Below are 21,648 nucleotides of genomic sequence, written 5' to 3' on the forward strand. Positions count from 1 at the left end.
ACATACAGCTTAAATGCGTGGATTAAATAATACTTTATCTCAGCGTATTTAACTGAGGTACGTTTCCAAAAACACTGCATTCGAATTTAGTGCTTACAAATATATACATAGTTTTATTTTTTCATAATGTATTCTGGAGAGAGAGAGAGAGAGAGAGAGAGAGAGAGAGAGAGAGAGAGAGAGAGAGAGAGAGAGAGAGAGAGAGAGAGAGAGAGAGAGAGAGAGAGAGGAGAGAGAGAGAGAGAGAGAGAGAGTGCACACGTCTCATCTCCTAACAACTTCGTGCTGCTGAGGGCAAATATTGATAATCTATATGCTGCTCAATATGACTATTTCAAAGGTAAACATGAGTCTCCCCAGCAGGTAACTCTTCTCATAAGCCAATCAGTTCGTCTGTCAGTAGGAAGTAGACATTTAAGGACAAAATTTACGTGATAACCGCAGGAGCCTCAGAGCGCTAACATGTGGCTTCGCTAAACTCAGCAAAATCCTCGGCTGTGAAACACCTCGCAATAACCAGGGATACAGAACCGCTTGTAAACAAGCTCCCGCATCTAAAACTGTATCGTGACGCATCTCATAAATCAGTTTAGTCAGCGCCACATCGATTCCCTCTTTCGTAACACACAGTATCCTAGCACCTAACCCTGTCATGGTCGGAACAACTTTAGTATTCTATGCCAGGTAACGCCACATGATTGCACTCACCTTGGAATGAGAACAGTGTAAAAGGAAGGTGTCCAAAACATGTACTGTACAACCCCACACCAGTTCCTCTCTCTCTCTCTCTCTCTCTCTCTCTCTCTCCACTTAAGATTCTTAGCCTCCTTCGCCCCACTCTCAGCTGAATGAACTCGTCCGTCAACAACAAACACAGGAATGATCACCGGACTCACTGATATCGTAGGGCAGTCCGGTCAAGTCCACATCAGTCCACTCTCTCTTCACGAAATTCTTAGCACCGCCTTCTGCAATGTTGTCCCACTTGATCTCCACGTACTTGTCACGGTCGGGGCGGTTGTGTTCGTGGTAGAAGCCGAGTGCGTGGAGGAGTTCGTGGTAGACGGGGCCCAGGTCAAGCCAGGTCACGCACATCAAGCCCAAGGACAGGACCTGAGCACCCCCCACACGACCGATGTGGCTGTAGCATCTGTGGAGGAAATATTGGTGATTCAGGACTGTTATTATCACCACATCAGTCCTCTCTCTCTCTCTCTCTCTCTCTCTCTCTCTCTCTCTCTCTCTCTCTCTCACACACACACACACACACACACACACACACACACACACACACACACACACACACACACGACCGATGTGACTAGGATCTGTGGAGGAAATATTCAAGATTCAGGACTTATCAGTCTCTCTCTCTCTCTCTCTCTCTCTCTCTCTCTCTCTCTGTAAACACTATCCCCACACACCCATGGCTTCCAGACGATTATAACAAGGGCGTCAGCTGAAGAATATAGAGTTGTCGCAACCGTGAGGGAGTTAATGGTGATAACTCAGGCTCCCGTAATCTCTATCAGCTGAAGATAATAGGTGTTAACTAGATAAGAATGCTAGAGTTATCCCAACCATGCAGTACTGCCTTCAGGTAAAAAATACCCCCGCTAATACCAATACACCAGTCCTGTATGAGACAGCCCTAGCATGTATTCAATATGGACGGTGGGTGTTAGCGCCGAAGTGGTGATATGTAGAGGTGTGCGGTACGTAGGAGGACTACTGGGCCTTGAAAGCAGGTTGTGAAGCCTATGCCCAGAGTCGGTCACATAAAAAAAAAAAAAAAAAAGGTGGCTCTGCACTGAGTGACAAACCAAACGATCTTGTGTAGCCAAGGAAACCATTTTTTACGTTGGGTGGTAACCATAGAACTAATATGAGGCTTGGTGGTACAGTGAGTCTATCCGCAGCCAGTTATGGAATTACATTTGAAGGTTGAGGTTTACTGGTCACATAATACCACTCAGGGACGAGCGACGGGTCATTCTCATCTTAAATGCCGGGAATGAGTAGCCGAGACACTGGTGATGAGACAATAAGGAATGAGGTAACAGCAAGCAATAACATCAAGATCACCAATATTATCAAGATACAGAATCGGATCTTTTTCTGTGCCTGCCCTCCTCTCTTCCTATTTCTCCCATCTTTCCTGTCACTTCTTATTGCTTTTCTTTCCTTTACAGGTGGCTTTACATTGAGTGACAAGCCAAATGGTTTCCTCTAAGCCAAGAAACCATTTACAACGCTGGGTGGTAACCATATAACCAAACCATACGTGCTCTCCATGTGTCAACAAGTAGGTTGGTGGAGGGTTAGTGCCCCTCCCTGTAAAACAAATAATTCAGAGTCAAATGGCCACCCCTTATGGGATTATGGCGTCTGGCAATAGATAGATAGATAGAATCGGATCCAGCGTTTGTTAAAGGGGGGGGGGTCCTGAACCGTTTTATCTTTTTTTACTTACTGAGAAAAATCGTGCACGGAAAATTTACAATAATAATAAAAATATTTAGAATCACTGACACTGTTTACGTACAGCCACAAACACCACTAAAGGATCAACGGCATGTGATGAATTTTATTACACGCTTTTTGTTTCCGTGCAGTAAATCAACATACTGCCGGGAAGAAATTAAGCAGACGAAAACACAGACACTAAAACAGACACGAAAACACACTAAAACACAGACACGAAAACAGACACTAAAATAGACACGAAAACACACGAAAACACAGACACGAAAACACACTAATAGACATGAAAACAGACACTAATACAGACACGAAAACAGACACAAACACAGTCACGAAAAGACACGAAGAAACAGACGAAAACACAGACACGAAAACAGACAGACGAAAACACACGAAAACAGAGACGAAAACAGACAGGAAAACACACTAAAACAGACAGACGAAAACAGACACGAAAAAACAAAAACACAAAGACAGACAGACGAAACCAGACAGACAAAGAACAAGAGGGGAAGGGCAGGACCAAACTCCAAAAGCCCGTCTCCATTCAAAATCCATCACTGCACTGACTCTTTCCCCAGACGATTTTATTCAGTTTAGCAGCGTATCTCCTTGGTAAAAAGTGTTATTGAATAGCATGTTTAATTCTTCTACTCCGAAAATCACTCTAATCTAGCAAAAATCGTGTGAAAATAGCGAGAAAAAAGAAAATGCCGATTTGAATGTTGTCGTGGTCGTTGCGTCATTGTAAGGGATGTGGAAGTGAAATTTGGACAGAGATCGTATGGTTGATGGTTTTGTGACGTGTTTAGGGGAAGGATTAGACTTAGAAAAAAAAAAATAGTAATCCAGAAGTCGATATTTAGTTATTTATGTTTTATTCAGTTACCTAAGATTTATTTGGGAGGATGTATGTCTGTGCTTCCATTACATAAAAAAGTGCGATTACTGGATTATCAGAGAGAGAGAGAGAGAGAGAGAGAGAGAATCCATACAAGACTAAGAATAATAGTACTGTAAAAATAGAGAGAGAGAATATCCATCCAGGACTAAGAATGCTCCTGTAAAACAAGTGTGAGAGAGAGAGATGAATTGAAATCTTTATTGTTGTAAAAGGTAGAGTGCTAAGAGAGGGAGAAAGAGAGAGGGAGGGAGAGAGAGAGAATCCATCCAAGCCTTCTTATGCTACAGTAAAACAATCACTGCGTTCATTAAAAAATAAAATAATAATAATAACAATAATAAATAAAGTATACAAATAAAGAAGCCATGCAGTATACAGGTAGACTGCCAAATTTATCCCGTGAAGCGACGTCAGATAAACAAGTACAGCACGTTGTCGCCTCCTCCACATGACTTTTTTCAAATTATTCGGTGTTTAAGGGTAAGTGAAGGCATATTTAGCCTCCCCAGTTCAAAACGTCTCTCCCAAGCTGTTTACAAGCCTCTGAAAGTAGTATGAATAAAGTTTGACATCAAGTAACCTGTTATGAAGTCAATGCAAGACAAAATAGAAGCGTAATATCTCCTTTTAAGGCTTGGAACTAATCTCTGACTCCTATGACTTGCTCTCACATGAATCAGTTGTCTGGTGTCAGCTGGAAAAAGACACAGATTTGCCTTGATACTGAGAGGATTAATACAATATCCCATAATTCACCGCAGCATAAATTCGCGTGACGTGAGCAGAAATGGAATACTGTAAATGGCCGTCTGGAAACCCCAAGAGAGGTAATGGTGTCGATATTAACACAAAGGCTCCTTGAATTACTCTCAGTTTTAAAAAATAGTTTGGTGTCATCTGCAATATTGGAGAAAAAAAAATCAAAGGCTTAAATAATAGAAAACAAAAACTTCGTATTAATTAATGAAGAAACAAATAACACGGAAGTACACACAGTTCTTTGTAACTTAAAGCAAAATAAAAGCGTTTCCCATCCAAAATTTACGTTCTCTCGATGTAAATATCCATTTTCTCTCGCTAGGTCATGGCGCGATCATAGGGGGGTATTCACAAACGTGCTTGAACTGAATTGTGTGAAAGACTATTTATCAATATCTCTTATCTTTATTTATACAGCTGCCTAGTACTTCAGAATCGAACTAGAGGAAAGAATAGCATAAAAGAGCTATAAACGAATGGGATCATGATAGAATTAGTTACAATAATTTAAATAAAACATAAAAATTAGGTTAAGATCCATTTTGAATAAGTCTTCCTGCACGGGTTATTGTCCTACATTTTCGCGCCAGGTTTCTCGCCCATCAGAACGAAAGCAACGGAAGCGGAACATTCATACACCCTCATTTGCAGCAATACACGCGCAGACAACGCGCCAGAGCTGCAATTTAGCGTCAGATACATATTTTCTTTCGGGGGTGCGTCAGTGCAGACAAAGCATACAGTAAACAAAGGAACGACGGGAAGAAAAAACGTTTGATGTGGTGAATTTCAAAAAGGCCAAAATGCACAGACTATTTAACACGTAAGGGACAATTGCTAACTTTCTCATTGCTAGATTCATACGAGGTGGTTTGAAAATCGAACTCGGGTCTTCTGCGTTACGGGCCGAATGTGCTATGGGGTGAATGAACGATGAAATACGAAGGGCGTGAACTTCAGACATCTTCCCTTTCCGCTGCGTATTATTTCCACACATGACGTAGCTGTTTCACCTGGGTAGCGCCCCACGATTTTATTTTAGCTAGAATCACACCATTTTTCCCGCCATTTCCAAGAACCGTGTGGAGTATTCTCTTCAGTTCAGGGGTCGCCTCTTTAAGTTTAATCGTGGTTGCTATCAGACAGTTTATATTCATCTTTTGGAATTTTTAACCTAAGGAAAGGCCTCTTGTACTGAATGGGTTTATCGGGATTAGCTATAGATATTTTTTTCAGTTTCGGAATTTCGTCAGAGTTCGAAATAAGTGACGCCAAGAATTCAAAATGTCACCGGACTGAAACGGTTGCACGGTTTATACGGATGATGTATTTATATAATCTTTGAACACCAGACGATTTCTGTCCGTTATAAAGAGACATTTTGAACTAGAGGACGTAGATGTACCCTTCGCTAACCATGCCCTTACTGCATGTCTGTCATAAATCAGTTAAAATCATGAGCTAGGGAGAAAAAATAAATATAATTCTTCATGATACAGAGACGCTTACACAGTTTTAATAATGTCATCTCAAAATCAACACTGTGGACGAAAATTCTTTGGCGCCGAAACCCCTTCAGTTAAAAAACGCCTTCCATTTTTTTAAAACGTGGCGCCAACGACTCCATTCAGATTAAGAAGGATTTATACCAACAAAGGATTATTGAAGTCCATATCTGTCCCCTATAATTCGATATAATATTTTCAAAGTTCGTCATATCTATGCATACCGAAATAAAACACAACACGTCCTCGGTGTGAAGAGGTTAGGATGTTTAGGTGTTGATGTACAAACGGTCGCCGAATGTCAGATGTGGTCCGTAAGGGGTTTAAGTCCAAGGGTTGGCTGGGGTTTTGCACGCGATGCTACTCATGGAAGGGCGACTGGTCATTCTTCCCGTTGATGTCTGGAATGTATAGCCTAACCCCAGCCCCCTACACCTGTGATGAGGCAGGGTGTAACGCATGTGTAAATAGATAGAAGGATGGATAGACAGATAGATAGATAGGTAGGTAGATGGGTGGATAGATAGATAGACATAGATGGCATAGGTGAATTGATTGGTAGATAGATAGAAGGATGGATGGACGGATAGATAGATAGATAGATAGATAGATAGGTACTGGATGGATATATAGATAGATAAGGATAGATGAATAGATAGATAGATAGATATAACTTCTAAAGACAAGGAAAAGAGAACCCAGGGTTTTACCACATCTTTTGTCTGTCCCGCAAAAACGAATGACAGGCGGATCCAGAAGGGAGGAGAGGGGGGGAGGGGGTCCAGGGGACACACCCACCTCCCACCCTGTCTTCACCCTCACCATCCCCCCCCCACCCCGTAGCATGTCCAGAGAATTAACGAAAGAAAACGAAGATCCATTTGTGACATGTCGTAATCGTGTCCATAAACTTCTGTGGTCTACGCGCGTGATATAGGCTCGTATGGGTGTGAGAGAAAGGATACTAGAGCTGCCGTGATCATGAGAGGGTTAACGATGAAGGTATGAACACTCTCAGGCTCTTACGATGTGCCCAGTTGTGAGAAAGGATACTAGAGTTGCCGTGACCATGAGGGGGTTAACACTGAGGCACTTTACGATGTGCCCAGTTGTTGTGAGAAAGGATACTAGAGCTGCCGTGATCATGAGAGGGTTAACGGTGACGGTATGAACACTCTCAGGCTCTTACGATGTGCCCAGTTGTTGTGAGAAAGGATACTAGAGTTGCCGTGATCATGAGGGGGTTAACACTCTCAGGCTCTTACAATGTGCCCAGTTGATGTGAGAAAGGATGCTAGAGCTGCCGTGATCATGAGGGGGTTAACGGTGAAGGTATGAACACTCTCAGGCTGTTACAATTTACTCAGTTGAATATAATAGACTAAGTTAATTGGAATAGAGTGCTAGAGTTATCCCGACCATGAGTTAAGCGCAAGAAGTCCGTCAGTGGGTAAGAAATTTGAATGCGTTTGTTCCCCCCCCCCTCCTTTCCTATGCTGAATCCGGCCTTAAAAATTATCTACTAGCGACAGGGGGTGGACCTTAAGTGTATTTTATGAATTTCAAGATCGTATGCTTAAAATGGATGGAGAGCGAGAGACTGACGAGGAGAGTGTGAGTTAGGTGTTGAGGGAGGGGAAAGGGAGGGGGAGGCCAAGGATGAGATGGAGGGATGGAGTGGAGAGGTAGGCCTATATGAGAGAAGGGAGTGGGGTGAGCTGGGAGCAGGGCAATGAAATGGCGGGGGACAGGGCGACATGGAGGCGATTTGTTTGTGGCCACCCCTTATGGTATTAAGGCGTCTGGCAGTAGATAGATAGATAGACGCTTAAAATTCAAATCGCAAGCTGAAATTCAAATCCCTAATTACTGAAGGTCATTTATGGAAGGCTTGTAAATATTGGGTATAGTTTAGCCTGCATGCTATATTAAAGAACGCAGTCAGCAACCATATTGATCAAATACCATCCACTATCATCACGTACTTTAAAAACCAGGAATATGAGTTTTGTGAGCGTGACGAGCGAGCGAGCGTTGGAACACGTCTATCATAATTTCATGTTGGTGTAAACTTTCAACATTTCTGGTGAGGCAGTTGTGCAATAACAGGGGAATAACCGAACTATAATATTTACTTGGTGAGGTAGTTGAACAATAACAGAAAAATAATTGACCTAAAATATTTACTTAGTGAGGTAGTTGGGCAATAACAGAGGAATAACTAAGCCAAAATATTTACTTGGTGAGGTAGTTGTGCAATGACAAAGGAATAAGTGAACTATAATATTTACTTGGTGAGGTAGTTGAACAATAACAGGAAAATAACTGAACTATAATATTTACTTGGTGAGGTAGTTGTGCAATAACAGAGGAATAACTAATCCATAATATTTACTTAGTGAGGTAGTTGTGCAATAACAGGGGAATAACCGAACTATAATATTTACTTGGTGAGGTAGTTGTGCAATAACAGAAAAATAATTGAGCTAGCTTTACTTTCTCACATTTTCTCTAAGGTTTTCACTATATATCGTAATTCCGGAGACATTTTCATACAATTCCCTTGACGCTTGGCTGCCATTTTTTTTTTTCTTAGTTTAATTTTCTGCCCCTAGACTTTTTTTTTTTTTTTTTGTCAGTTTAAGGGATTCTTTCTGTGCTTGAAGACTTAAAATTTATCTTCCCTAACTTCTTCACCTTTAAAAATTATTGCTGTGCTCAAAGGGTCTACCAGGAGAGAGAGAGAGAGAGAGAGAGAGAGAGAGAGAGGGAATAAAATGACGATTGAAAGGGTTACATTTCCTGCCACATATAACTCACTCTTATAATGAGAGAGAGAGAGAGAGAGAGAGAGAGAGAGAGAGAGAGAGAGGGAATAAAATGACGATTGAAAGGGTTACATTTCCTGCCTCATATAACTCACTCTTATAATGAGAGAGAGAGAGAGAGAGAGAGCAAAAAAGACGATTGAAAGGGTTACTCTTCCAGCCTCATATAACTCACTCTTATATTGAGAGAGAGAGAGAGAGAGAGAGAGAGAGAGAGAGAGAGAGAGAGAGAGAGTAAAGTGCACTCTCTCTTCCGGCCAGGGTCAAGGGAGTTCGCTCAGGCCGAGAGAAAGTGAGCGAGAGAGACAGAGAGCAAAAGGGATGGAGGAAGGAAGAGGACGCTATGAAGGCAGGAAGGAGAGAGAGAGAGAGAGGAAAATAAAAGAAAAACAGCTGTGTATTTTAACTCTACATATTTCATTATTATTTATCGGTAGTCAGTTATGGTGGCTGTTTTATCGAGAAGGGGGAGGTCACAATAATAATAATAATAATAATAATAATAATAACAATAATAATAATAATAATAATGATAATAATAATAATAATAATAATAATAACAATAATAATAATAATAATAATAATAATAATAATAGGCTATTAATACTGTAGCAATAGTAGTAGTAGTAATAATAATAACAGCAACAACAACAACAACAATAATAATAATAATATTAATAATAATAATAATAATAATAATAATAACAACAGCATTTCCTGTAGCAGAGGATGTCAGTTTTGCCATCGTTATTAAAAAGTCGTTCAGATTTTAAAAGATTTAGTACCAGGATTTTTGCTGTATTTACCGCGGTTGTACCATACGATTTATCCCGTACGGTAGTTGTTTTATGGTGTCACTTCTCGCACCGATCAGACTGGCCGGCAAAGTATGTCTTCCCATGATCCACGTTCACTCAGCACTCAGCACTACAATGAGGGACGTGAAACAGCCGCTGAGGGTCGCCTTTTATGAGACTCTGATTTAGGGAACTTGTCATCCACTCACTTGATGTAGTGCTGTCTACTTCTTCCTTAGCCTTTATCATTCTTTTTCTGTGTCTGCCCTCATCTGTTCCTATTTCTCACCATCATCCACTCACTTGATGTAGTGCTGCCTACTTCTTCCTTACCCTTTATCATTCTTTTTCTGTACCTGCCCTCCTCTCTTCCTATTTCTCCCATCTTTCCTGTCACTTCTTATTGCTCTTCTTTCCTTTACAGGTGGCTTTACATTGAGTGACAAGCCAAATGGTTTCCTGTAAGCCAAGAAACCATGTACAACGCTGGGTGGTAACCATATAACCAAACCATAAGTGCTCCCTAAGTGTCAACAAGTGGGTTGGTGGAGGGTTAGTGCCCCTTCCCGTAAAACAAATAACTCAAAGTCAAATGGCCACCCCTTATGGGATTATGGCGTCTGGCAATAGATAGATAGATAGATAGAAATTCTGCCTTATGGAGTCTCGTGTAGTCGATAGGTACGGATCTAAGCGTATTTAACACCATCTGCAGGTTTTGGAAGAAACGAAATCCATGTGCTAGGAAGCGTTAGGAGAAACACATGGAGGTGGTTTGGCCATGTGGAGAGGATGGAGACTGAGAGACTGACGAGGAGAGTGTATGTGAGTGAGGGAGGGGGAGGCCGAGGATGAGATGGAGGGATGGAGTGGAGAGGTATATGAGAGAGAGAGAGGGGGGGGTGAGCTTGAAGCAGGGCAGTCGAATGGCGGGGAACAGGGCGACATGGAGGCGATTTGTTTGTGGCCATCCTTTACGGAATTAAGGCGTCTGACAATAGATAGATAGAAAACCATGCCACAAATATCTTCAGATCGAGGACATCGTTTGCATCGTGTAGCTAGATTATTATTATTATTATTATTTTTGGTTCAACTGATGAAGCCTTGCATATTAGTAAGGGCCTTTACGAACACTGTATTTATCATCTAATTCGAAATGCCTATCCAGAGGTGACTGACATCGCCTCTTGTTTGCCAATAATAATCACACTACTTTATTCAGCTGAGGAAAATGTCAGAAGTCAGAGTTAATTTTAATATATTTTTTAACCGTTTGCGAGAATTTTCCCATCCATATATAAATCGCCTCATATCAGGAGGAAGAGTACATTAGGACATGTGGAGAGGCTGGAGAGTGAGAGACTGACGAGGAGAGTGTATGAGTGAGGTGGAGGGAGGGAGACGGAAGAGGAGTCCAAGGATGGGATGGAGTGGAGCATATGAGAGAGGGGGGTGTGAGCTGGTGTACCAGGGCAGTGAAATGGCGGGGGACAGGGCGACATGGAGGAGATTTGTTTGTGGCCACCCCTTACGGGATTAAGACGTCTGGCAATAGATAGATACAGTAAACTAGGTGTATCTCAAACTGCGATAGGATTGATAAAGTACGAGGTTCTTGAATCCTGTCTCGAGAAGAGCCTGCAACTTTTTCTGAAACATTTTATCGTATTCATGGTATTATTTAGTGTTTTATTTATTATGCATCGATAACCACTTTCCGTCGTTCAAAATCTTGCTGTCTCTCAAGGTCATTCAGCAGCGCACAGCACACTCGAGGGCGTAAAAAGTGACCCACACGCCACTGGTCAGGTCCCGTCCTTTCTACCCGCCAGTCACTCTCGGGTGGAAGGGAGGGAAGGGAGGGTGGAGGGACCAGAGGGGGGGAGGGAGGACAGATGGTTGGGGGTGGTGGCGTAGACGTGATGTGCAAGCGTAGTAGTAGATGAGAAAGGCAGAACTAAACTTTCCCTCAGGTAGCACATGCTGTATTAACTTTTGAGAGATAATACGTATCGTGTAGACTGTAATAATATGCAGTTTCAGCAGATGAGGCCCTGAACTAGGATACAGTAGTTTTTTTTTGTTACAGCAGAGAAATTGTCTCCATTTGCTCTGAGAGGAGGGCAAGGAATGTTCAAAATAATCCCATTTTTCCTATTCTTCCCTCAGAAAGAAGTCTTAATTACAGGGAAAATTATTTAAGGACAAGGAGAGAAGGGTGCTTAGTCTTTCCATGTCTCTATTATTACAAAGGGAAAAGAAGAAAGGGAAAGAAAACTTCGCTATAAAAGGGAAACTATCGCAGGTTTGTTTGGGCTGGACAATATTCCCGCCGCTCAACTTTTGGCGCGAATCCTGTTAGAAGGCAATGTCGGTTCGGCTCCCAGCGATCACTTCTAATAGCTATAACTGCCACTTTCAAGCAGCTGGTTTCGTGAGTCTCCAGCAATTTTGAGTCGTCATTTTTAAGCAAACCAGCTGTAATGAAAACAAATGAATATAAATATCTGTCGCGATTACACACACAGCATATGCAGTTCCAGGCTCACTTGTTCTCTTCCAGTGCTGTGCCGAATTCTTACACACCCCACATCTTACACACTCCACTTTTTCTTTCTTCTTTCGATTTTGTTTTGATTGTCTGAAAAATCTTAGACCTAATTTTTACACTCGATGTGAAGTTTATTAAAATTATAATCCAGTGTCGCATTTTTCTCTTCGTAAAATTGCAAGGTGACGTATCTGTGTAGAGGCGGGTCCTGTTAATTTACGTTACTGGGTTTTTCTGCCGAGGTGAAGACGAACTCATGATATGCGATTTTGAAATTTCCCTTTTCTTTCAACGCACAATCGGACGTATAGCTCCTAAATTGAACATAGCTATAGATATTAATGTAATTCTTTAAAATCTTCACGCTGGCCTCGTTATTAGTTACTTCTGAGGGGAAAACAACTTGGTATAGTGTTCGAGGTTAATTTTAATATTTATCCTGTGTAGAGACGAATTGCAATACAAATTATATATATTTTTTTTTTGGGGGGGGTTGCAAGACGGTTTTGTTCAAGCTAAGGGAATTACTCTTGGACTACTACAGCTCCCCTGACTCAGTGAAATAGTCGGGATTTAGAATGACTCAGGGAAATAGTCGGGATTTAGAATGACAGGGAAATAGTTGGGATTTAGAATGACTCAGGGAAATAGTCAGGATTTAGAATGACAGGGAAATAGTTGGGATTTAGAATGACTCAGTGAAACAGCTGGGATTAAGAATGACTCAAGGAAATAGTCGGGATATAGAATGACTCAAGGAAATAGTCGGGATATAGAATGACTCAAGGAAATAGTTGGGATTTAGAATGACTCAGGGAAATAGTTGGGATTTAGAATGACTCAAGGAAATAGTCGGGATTTAGAATGACTCAGGGAAATAGTTGGGATTTAGAATGACTCAGGGAAATAGTCGGGATTTAGAATGACTACAGTACACTGCAGGGAAGGGCTGGTGGTGAGAGAGGGTGCGTCATATTGTTCATAGTGGTACTCGTACACATTGTCCCACTGGCCAGGGTGACGGAGCACACTACTGGGCTACACATCTGCAACTTTCACTTCCACACCACCGTGCTCTCTCTCTCTCTCTCTCTCTCTCTCTCTCTGCATGTGTGTGTGTGTGTGTGTGTGTGTTTAGTTATGTATGTTCCTAAGGCTGGAGGGATATTTTAATTGTTGAAAGTTAACTTGTGTTGACTTATCACATAAATTTTTATAGCTCTGTTAAAGTGTTGATGATCCAGCGGAACTGTAAGTATTCCTGCTCCTCCTCCTCCTCCTTCTCCTCCTCCTCCTCCTCCTCCCCATCATCATCGCCATCATCACCTGCAGGTCTCTACCATGTCTTTTGTGACAACTGACTGACACCTAAATCACCGCGAGATGTACCTTCCCATTCAGAGGGTACAGCACGCCTTCAAGCAGGGTAATGTTATAAAACTTTCCTGTAGCCTGCATGGCCAGAGAGACACCGATTCTGCTTGTCAGGAGTTTCACGTATCACATCCAGCCGGGGCAGTCTATAAAGTTGTAAATTTCCGGAAAAACTCTCAAGGTGAAGCACACCAATGTGGCGAACCATTTATATTTACACCAGAAACATCAGGTGGCGGTGTTGTAGGGAGTACTGTCTGGATTTGGGTTTGCTATCACCATGCTCACTGCTCCTCCATCTGGCCACACTCGGCATGTCATTAATTCACGTCACACAGAAAAAGGTGGGAGCATATGCCAAGGCGCGTAGCTGCGGTGCTCATCTCCGTAACATAGGCCTATGAGTCTGTAGCGGGTTATTCAGCCAATAACCTGGGATACAAGGCCACTGCATCATCCAGGTCAGTTACCTGCCCTAGGTGTTACCCTTGGTACTCGTTTTACCTACCAACCCACAGGGGGTGGATGGACACCTGAGTCAAGTGACCCCAGGTGCCCGCACCAGTATTCCAACCCTGGCACTAACGGACCGGCAGCTTGGCAGTCAGCGAGGCTTACCACTCAGCCATACAGCAACACCAGAATACACGGCTTCTGCACGTGACGTTCATGAATCTCCAGAAATATTGAAGTTATTGCAATGTAAAGTTACTGATACTGTCTGCAAGGTGTATGTGAAGCTCATCGAGAGAGAGAGAGAGAGAGAGAGAGAGAGAGAGAGAGAGAGAGAGAGAGAGAGAGAGAGAGAGTTGTATAACCGTGCTAAAACACTTGGGAAGATCCTGGCGGCCCTCAGGTGGGTCATGACCTAAGGTGTTGGGACCGAGGCTTGTGCTGTTCAAAAGAATAATCACTTTCTTTTTTTTTACCATATCACTCACTTATTATCATGATTTTTTTGCAGTTTTTTTCGTTCATATTCACTTTAAACTGGATATTACAGTTGCCGTTATCTTACAGAGTTCAAAGCATATGAAAACGCTCTTATGCAAAACCTAAGCCACAAAAGTTTTATAAGTACGAACGAGGGATCTGCATTCTTCTTCTTCTTCTAGTTCTTTTTCTTCTTCTCCCTCTTCTGTCTGTCTCTGTCTGTCTGTCTGTCTGTCTGTCTGTCTGTCTGTCTCTCTCTCTCTCTCTCTCTTTCGGGGAAGAAAGCTAAAAGTTAGTCCGTGTTGGGGGTGGGCTTCCTCTCACTCTCTCCACGTTGAAAGAGAAAGCAGGTACCCCATCCAACAAAGCCTTGCCCCAGGGTACAGGTTACGCCCCCGTACCCATACACGTGCCCGCAGAGAGAGAGAGAGAGAGAGAGAGAGTTGAATTATGGTGATATAGATGATGATTTATGGTGCTGAAGATGGCAGTGATGAAGAAACGACAATGATAATGAAGAAAATGATAATAACGACAGTATTTAATTGACACAGCCGCGGGAATATGTTCGTGCAATGCAATGTTCAGAGAGAGAGAGAGAGAGAGAGAGAGAGACGGTGAAAGTGATGGCTGGGTATATCAACTGAGGAAGCGACAGGAAAGTGAGAGTGTGGGAAAGCGAGCCAAAGGGCCGGGTAGGGTAGGGGTTTGGGTGTATGGGGGTAGGGAAGGGTAGGGGTGGGGTAAGGTAGGGGTGAGGGAAGGGGTTGGGGTGGGAGGAGGTTAGGGCAGGGGATGGGTAAGGTAGGGGTGAGGGAAGGGACTGGGTTGGAGGGAGGTTTGGGTAGGGGTAGGGTAAGGTAGGGGTGAGGGAGGGGTTGGGGTGGAGGGAGGTTTGGGCAGGGGGAGGGTAAGGTAGGGGTGAGGGAAGGGGTTGGGGTGGGAGGAGGTTAGGGTAGGGGTTTGGCTGGGGAAGGAGGGGTTGAGGGAAGAACAGGGGATGAAAATTCGTGTACCATATTCGATTTGTTTACATGAGGGACCTGAGCCAAGCCTACAGTTCAAACGCTCGTGGTTGTGTGAAAGCCGATGAGATATGAGGCAGGATGAATCTCTGAAGTGACTACTTAGGTATACAGTGACTAGTTAAACAACAGTGACTGGTTAAATATACAGTACATTTTGACAACACCTGACCGTCAACTGAGCTAGAAGGTAGGAATCTCTCTCAGGTTACTGCGCTAAAATCCACTGCGTCTTCTTCACACCTACGGCATGTCTCACTTCCTATTATGGCGCCTACAGTATATCAGAGAGAACCAGCTGTGAACAAAGAAACATACCATGCCTCTTTCAGCTGAGGAATGTCAGTCTGCAGAGAAAGTGGAAAGTGGAAGAGGTGCTATATGAGGCACTGATGTCGCTACTTTGAGCACAAGAACGTAGGAGGATAACCGCAGTAAATTGTTGACTCATTTTTATAATTCGTCCACTTTTACTTCGTGGAGATAATCGCCCCTTTGTAGCCTATTTGTCGTAGTTCAGTGAAAAAGTAGTGCTACAGCTTTCCATCCTCTCCACACTACCTCATCATTAACATCATATTTCAGTGATAATATCTTGAATGTGACAGTACTACAGCTCTTCATTCTAGCACTTCTTCGTGACAAGCAACGTGTTCTAATGTTAATCCTTTCAGCTCAACATTAGAAACAGGGAAGATGGCAAATTCAGGTTATATTGGGCACGGTATATGCTGAGTGCCGGCATTTCCTCACAAGACAACAGACTGACTGATGCTCGCGTAAGTGTAATGCAAATAACACGTATATCGGCGCGCGACTCTGAGCTTGTTATTATCGTGCCCTGGCAGCCTACCATTCAACAACGCTTCTGATTTCATGTATAATATGAGACGCATGTGACTCGTGTATATGTTCGTGTATAATAATATTCGCGTGTAACATATTCATGGATAATAATATGATACGAAATCGGACGCATTTTTGAATTGTAGGTTGCCAGGGTACGATAATAACCTCAGAGTCGTGCGCCGCGACTATAGAATGTCCCTATTGCACTGCGCAGATAGCTGTTCAGATAGAAAGCTTGTACAATCATATGGAAAAAGTTGATGCAAAAGATACAGTAGTTTCGGATGGACTTACACCCTAATCAGGTACATGGATGGAGACCTCGTAACGTACGGTATACACACAGGTACCGTCTTCATCTATGTCACGGATTTGAATTTTTATCTTTTGAATGAATAACCACTGTGGATGTGCGTATCAATCTTTCATCGTGCTAGGGGTCTTTGTTTGTGGATGATATTAACATCCTCAGGCTTCTATGACTCCGCTACGTGAATAAAGTCATCCTGAGAGAGTAAATGGTATAGTATTAACACTCTCAGGCTCCTATGCTCAGTTTAATGTGTACGAAATAGCCTTACATTAACGGGAATAGAGTTGTTCTGTCACGGGCAGGTTACTGAACTGAAGGCGGGTATTTTCAAATTTGCGGAGTGTGAAATCTGAGTTGCTGTACCAGTCAGTTTGTCTGTTTATGTTTAGCCTACATGCGCAGTATACGAAATGAATGGATCTTGAATTTGGCTTTCTGTTATCTTGTTTTTGTTTTTCCTTGGAGGGAACAATTTGCAGGCTCCTGGACTTTGGTTACTTCTTGCATAAAAATAAATATATATATATGAACACAGTAATGCACCAGTGACGCTGGCTGAAGTACTGTATTTTCGATGCGCTGCTCTCCTCTAAGATGTACCGTAATGCTTTTGCCCATCACCACACCTCGGCCGGTACTTGTTCTGTATTTGTGTGCATCCATGCCGAGATGAATCATATGCAATAGTATTAGGTGTATGGCGTGTACTGCAACTTTACCACTGAACGTATAGCGCGGGTGACATTAAGTTGGTTGAGGACATCAGATCCTTATGTCTCTTTGTGGTCTTTGCAGGTCTAAAATATCGCAGTTTTAAGTTATGTGGAAAAAAGTACACCCCTCCGGATTTAAAAAAAAAAAAAAAAAAAAAAAAAAAATACGCCAGGCTAGACCGGTTTGTTTGGGTGTGGCTGGGAGCTCGGGTGGCATTTAGGTCGCTTTTTGGTCAACTTTTGAAGATTTAAAATACCTTAATTTTAAGTTATGTGGAAAAAGAGAAGTGTACCCTATTGATTTTTTTTTTTTTTTAACGGGCTGTACTTATTATTCAAAAAAAGGGGGAGGGGGAGTCAAAGAGTGAATTGTTGTGAATATGCAAGGCTAGGTTAGGTTAGCACTGATGTGTTGGACTCAGGCTGGGTTAGGTTAGATGTGTTTATTGATGTCAGAGAGGGGAGTGTGAGCTGGGAGCAGGGCAGTGAGATGGCGGGGGACAGAGCAACGTGGCGGCGATTTGTTTGTGGCTACCCCTTATGGGACTGGGGCGTCTGGCAATAGATAGAAATAAAATGTAATCACTGACTTGTCCCTGTCGATGGTGATGGCGAGGTAGTCCTCCTGATGTGTCCTGGGGATGAAGGTGACGCAGGACCGCCGGGATATGTCACGCATCACACGCTGGATCATCAGACGCTCCAGGGGAAACAAGACTGTGGGGGTCATACCGGGTCAGATGGGGTCACGGAAGGTCAGGTCAAGTGGGAGGTTAAGAGTAGGTCAAGGTAGGGTGAAAGGTAAACAGGAATGGTCAATAGGCAGGTAATCCAGTTGTCCAGGAATAGGTCATACAAGGTCATCTGAGTGGTTCAAAGTAGGGTCAGAAGGAGAGGGATTTACGTGCAGTAGGTCGAGAGGCTAAACACACTGAATCTCTCTCTCTCTCTCTCTCTCTCTCTTTTTCTCACACACACACACACACACACACACACACACACACACACACACAAGATTTTATACATCATCAGGGACACACAGCTAACTTGAAAGGTAACACAGCCTTCATTAACCCGTTCCGTACGAGCTGTTTTTTCTGTGTGGAATCAAATCGTATAGTGAGAGTAAACTGTAACATAGAAGATTACTTGATGCGGGAGCTTCAGGGCCCCTCAATTAAAGATCTTGGTGTGGTATGGTGTGAGAGGATGGTGTGATGTGTGGTATGGTGTGAGAGGATGGTGTGATGTGTGGTATGGTGTGATGTGTGGTATGGTGTGAGAGGATGGTGTGATGTGTGGTATGGTGTGATGTGCTGTGTGGTGTGGTGTGAGAGGATGGTGTGATGTGTGGTGTGATGTGCTGTGTGGTGTGGTGTGAGAGGATGGTGTGATGTGCTGTGTGGTGTGGTGTGAGAGGATGGTGTGATGTGCTGTGTGGTGTGGTGTGAGAGGATGGTGTGATGTGTGGTGTGGTGTGAGAGGATGGTGTGATGTGTGGTATGGTGTGAGAGGATGGTGTGATGTGTGGTGTGGTGTGAGAGGATGGTGTGATGTGTGGTGTGGTGTGAGAGGATGGTGTGATGTGTGGTGTGGTGTGAGAGGATGGTGTGATGTGCTGTGTGGTGTGGTGTGAGAGGATGGTGTGATGTGTGGTGTGGTGTGATGTGCTGTGTGGTGTGAGAGGATGGTGTGATGTGCTGTGTGGTGCGGTATGGTATGGTATGAGAGGATAGTGTGATGTGCTGTGTGGTGTGGTGTGGTGTGAGAGGATGGTTGGATGTGCTGTGTGGTGTGGTGTGGTGTGAGAGGATGGTATTGTGCTGTGTGGTGTGGTGTGGTGGGAGAGGATGGTATTGTGCTGTGTGGTGTGGTGTGGTGGGAGAGGATGGTATGGTGTGTGGTGTGGTGTGGTGTGAGAGACTGGTATGATATGCTGTGTGGTGTGGTGTGGTGTGAGAGGATGGTTGGATGTGCTGTTTGGTGTGGTGTGAGAGGATGGTTGGATGTGCTGTGTGGTGTGGTGAGAGGATGGTGTGGTGTGGTGTGGTGTGAGAGGATGGTATGTGTGGTGTGGTGAGAAAGGATGATGTGTTGTGTGGTGTGGTGCGGCTTCGCTAAATTTGGGAAGCGACACACCCCACTCCCAAAAAATCGCTAGTGGGTGAAGGACGGACAGGACCACTCCTAAAAATGCCCCTACATCTAGAAGTACGTCACCGTAATGAAGAGGCTAACTTCTTAAAATTCTGAGATGTTTTTTGTGTTTTATTTCCACTTTCAAAACATATAATGCTGTTTTAGGAGACCCCTTGTAGTGAGTGAAGGTTTTATCTGATATCACCATTTCGAAACGTCTTTGCATTGCTGAATTAAATCATCAGAAGACCGCACAAAATAAATATAACATCACCGTACTGAAGAGGTGAAGAAGGGATGTGGTAGGTGGGGGCGCTCACCATCCTCTCACTCGATGTAGTGCAGCTTTGGGTGTCTGCCCTTTCCTCTCTTCCTTCTATCCTCTTCTGTCTTTCTTTCCTTCATACTTTCCTCTTCCTTCGGCCTACGGGTGACTTTACACGCCCTCTTCTGTCTTTCCTTTATTTTTCCTCGTTCTTCTGCTGCTGGGTGACTACACTGAGTGACAAGCGAAATGGTTTCCTGTACACCAAGAAACCATTTACCACGCTGGGTGGTAACCATGTAGCCAGAGTTGGAGATACAACAGTTTTCAACCAACTTGTACCCGCTTTAGGAATGGAAATTGACGGAGCATATGCGTGTAACAGAGAGAGAGAGAGAGAGAGAGAGAGAGAGAGAGAGAGAGAGAGAGAGAGAGATGAGTAGGCAGAACGTTTTTGCTGGTCACGTGTGTTAGCCAAAGAACGATAAACAAACGTTACTTAATTCCCTAGGCTAAAAGAAAGCAATTATTCACTTACAGCTGAAGCCAGATGGTTTTAATTTGCTGAGAGTGGGCATAGGTACATGAGTGTCCATACTATCCCTATTAACCCTCTCGTGGTCGGGAGAACTCTAGTATCCTAATCCAGGTAAGGCCACACAAATTTATTCAGGTGACAGTGAGTTAGGGGAGCTTTCTGTTCGAGTTATATAAGGAAATTCTATCTTGTATTATGACAGTTATACATTTTTTTCCCCACAGGAGAATGTCACCTACAGCTCAGAACGTATTGAAAAAATTAGAAAAATATCCATGAATTTATTGCCGCCCAGACGTGTGAGTGTGAAACGTAGTCGAGCGAGTTTGCTGAAGGTATATTGGCTAAGAGAAGTGTTCCATCCCACCTTCCTAGTATAAACACACACTGTGAAGCGATCCACCTTATTTAAGAATGTACATAGTGTCAGTTTGAGGGCTGTGGAAACTCAAGCATGGCGGATAACTCACTTGACACAGGTTGGGGATCAATTTAGCGAATGGGCAGGGTTGGGTGGGGGGGGGGGAGTTCAGCACTATACTGGCGAAGTATTAGAAAAGCCACGTAAGTAAATAGCTATGGTTCACCTGAAAGATTCCGGCGATGTAAGTAGGCTCGATGTAACTTTAATAATTTCAGAGATAATCCAGTTTTAGTTCCTCTTGCTCGTACACAAGCTTTCCAACGATGTGTGTGTAGTTCCGCAGCGGCCTTAACACTTCGAGAGTACACGCTTCTTGTGTCGAGTTTGGTTCCCTTTTTTTGCCTCTTTTCTTTCAGCAAAATGGTGTCGAATTTTGAGAAACCGCTAAACCAGCACCTGCCACTTTTCCATAATCTTTCCACCATTGGGTATTAATGCGCCGTATATTTAAGTCGCTGAAATAACAGGTTTAATTTTGCTAGATGCTCAGTTTGGCGCTTTAGGCCTTCAGCAATTTGGTGGCGGAATTTCAGAAAAGAACTGTAGATAACTATTAATTAGAAAAAAAAAAACACGATTTGTATGAGTGCCCTGTGGTATGGGAGAAATTCCACCTGTCTACTAGTGATCTTGTTTAACAGAGAGAGAGAGAGAGAGAGAGAGAGAGAGAGAAAGAGAGAGAGAGAGAAAGAGAGAGAGAGAGAGTTGCCCCACCAACAAAACGACTATTTTCACCCAGCTTAACACTCCTGAAACTACACTCCGCTTGTCTAATGTCACTTTCTCTCCATTAGACCATCTTAGTTTACTTGTACACAAGAACAGTGCCCTTTTCTGTATCCTCCTACTTTCTCTATACTCATTTCAAAGCCAAAGATGGCTGTTGTGTATATATACGCAACGATTTATCTTGCTCTCGTGTTCCTGAACTTGATTCTTCTGAATTCTCCACACTCTGGCTTCGGCTTTCCTGTCATTCTCTGACTAAATATATCTGTGCTGTTTACTTATCCCCTAATTCTACTGAGTATCAAAAATTCTTCGACTATCTTACTTCTACGATGGAACACATTCTGTCCATTTCTCCTTTCTCTGAAATCTCCATTCTAGGAGATTTCAATGTTCACCACCACCTTTGGCTCTCCTCTCCTTTCACGGATCCACCTGGTGAACAAGCCTACATCTTTTCTATCCTTAATGACCTAGAGCAGCTTGTACAGCACCCTACCCATATCCCTGACCGC

The 21,648-nt window shown here is 43.2% G+C and overlaps 1 protein-coding gene across 1 annotated transcript in view; it reads right to left on the reverse strand.

Annotated features, from left to right (window-relative positions):
• LOC145403085 (hatching enzyme 1.2-like) overlaps window positions 1–21,648 on the reverse strand; it is a 46,747-nt gene that overhangs the window by 5,284 nt on the left and 19,815 nt on the right. Inside the window, exons 5-6 of the mRNA XM_080274918.1 lie at window positions 17,629–17,755; window positions 897–1,150 (exon numbers count right to left, since the gene is read on the reverse strand). Of these exons, the coding sequence (XP_080131044.1) occupies window positions 897–1,150; window positions 17,629–17,755 (381 nt within the window). The remainder of the gene's footprint in view (window positions 1–896; window positions 1,151–17,628; window positions 17,756–21,648) is intronic.

Source organism: Coenobita brevimanus, chromosome 60 (assembly GCF_032717465.1).
Source record: "Coenobita brevimanus isolate Jiangsu-jjx chromosome 60, ASM3271746v2, whole genome shotgun sequence".
Lineage (NCBI taxonomy): Eukaryota > Metazoa > Arthropoda > Malacostraca > Decapoda > Coenobitidae > Coenobita > Coenobita brevimanus.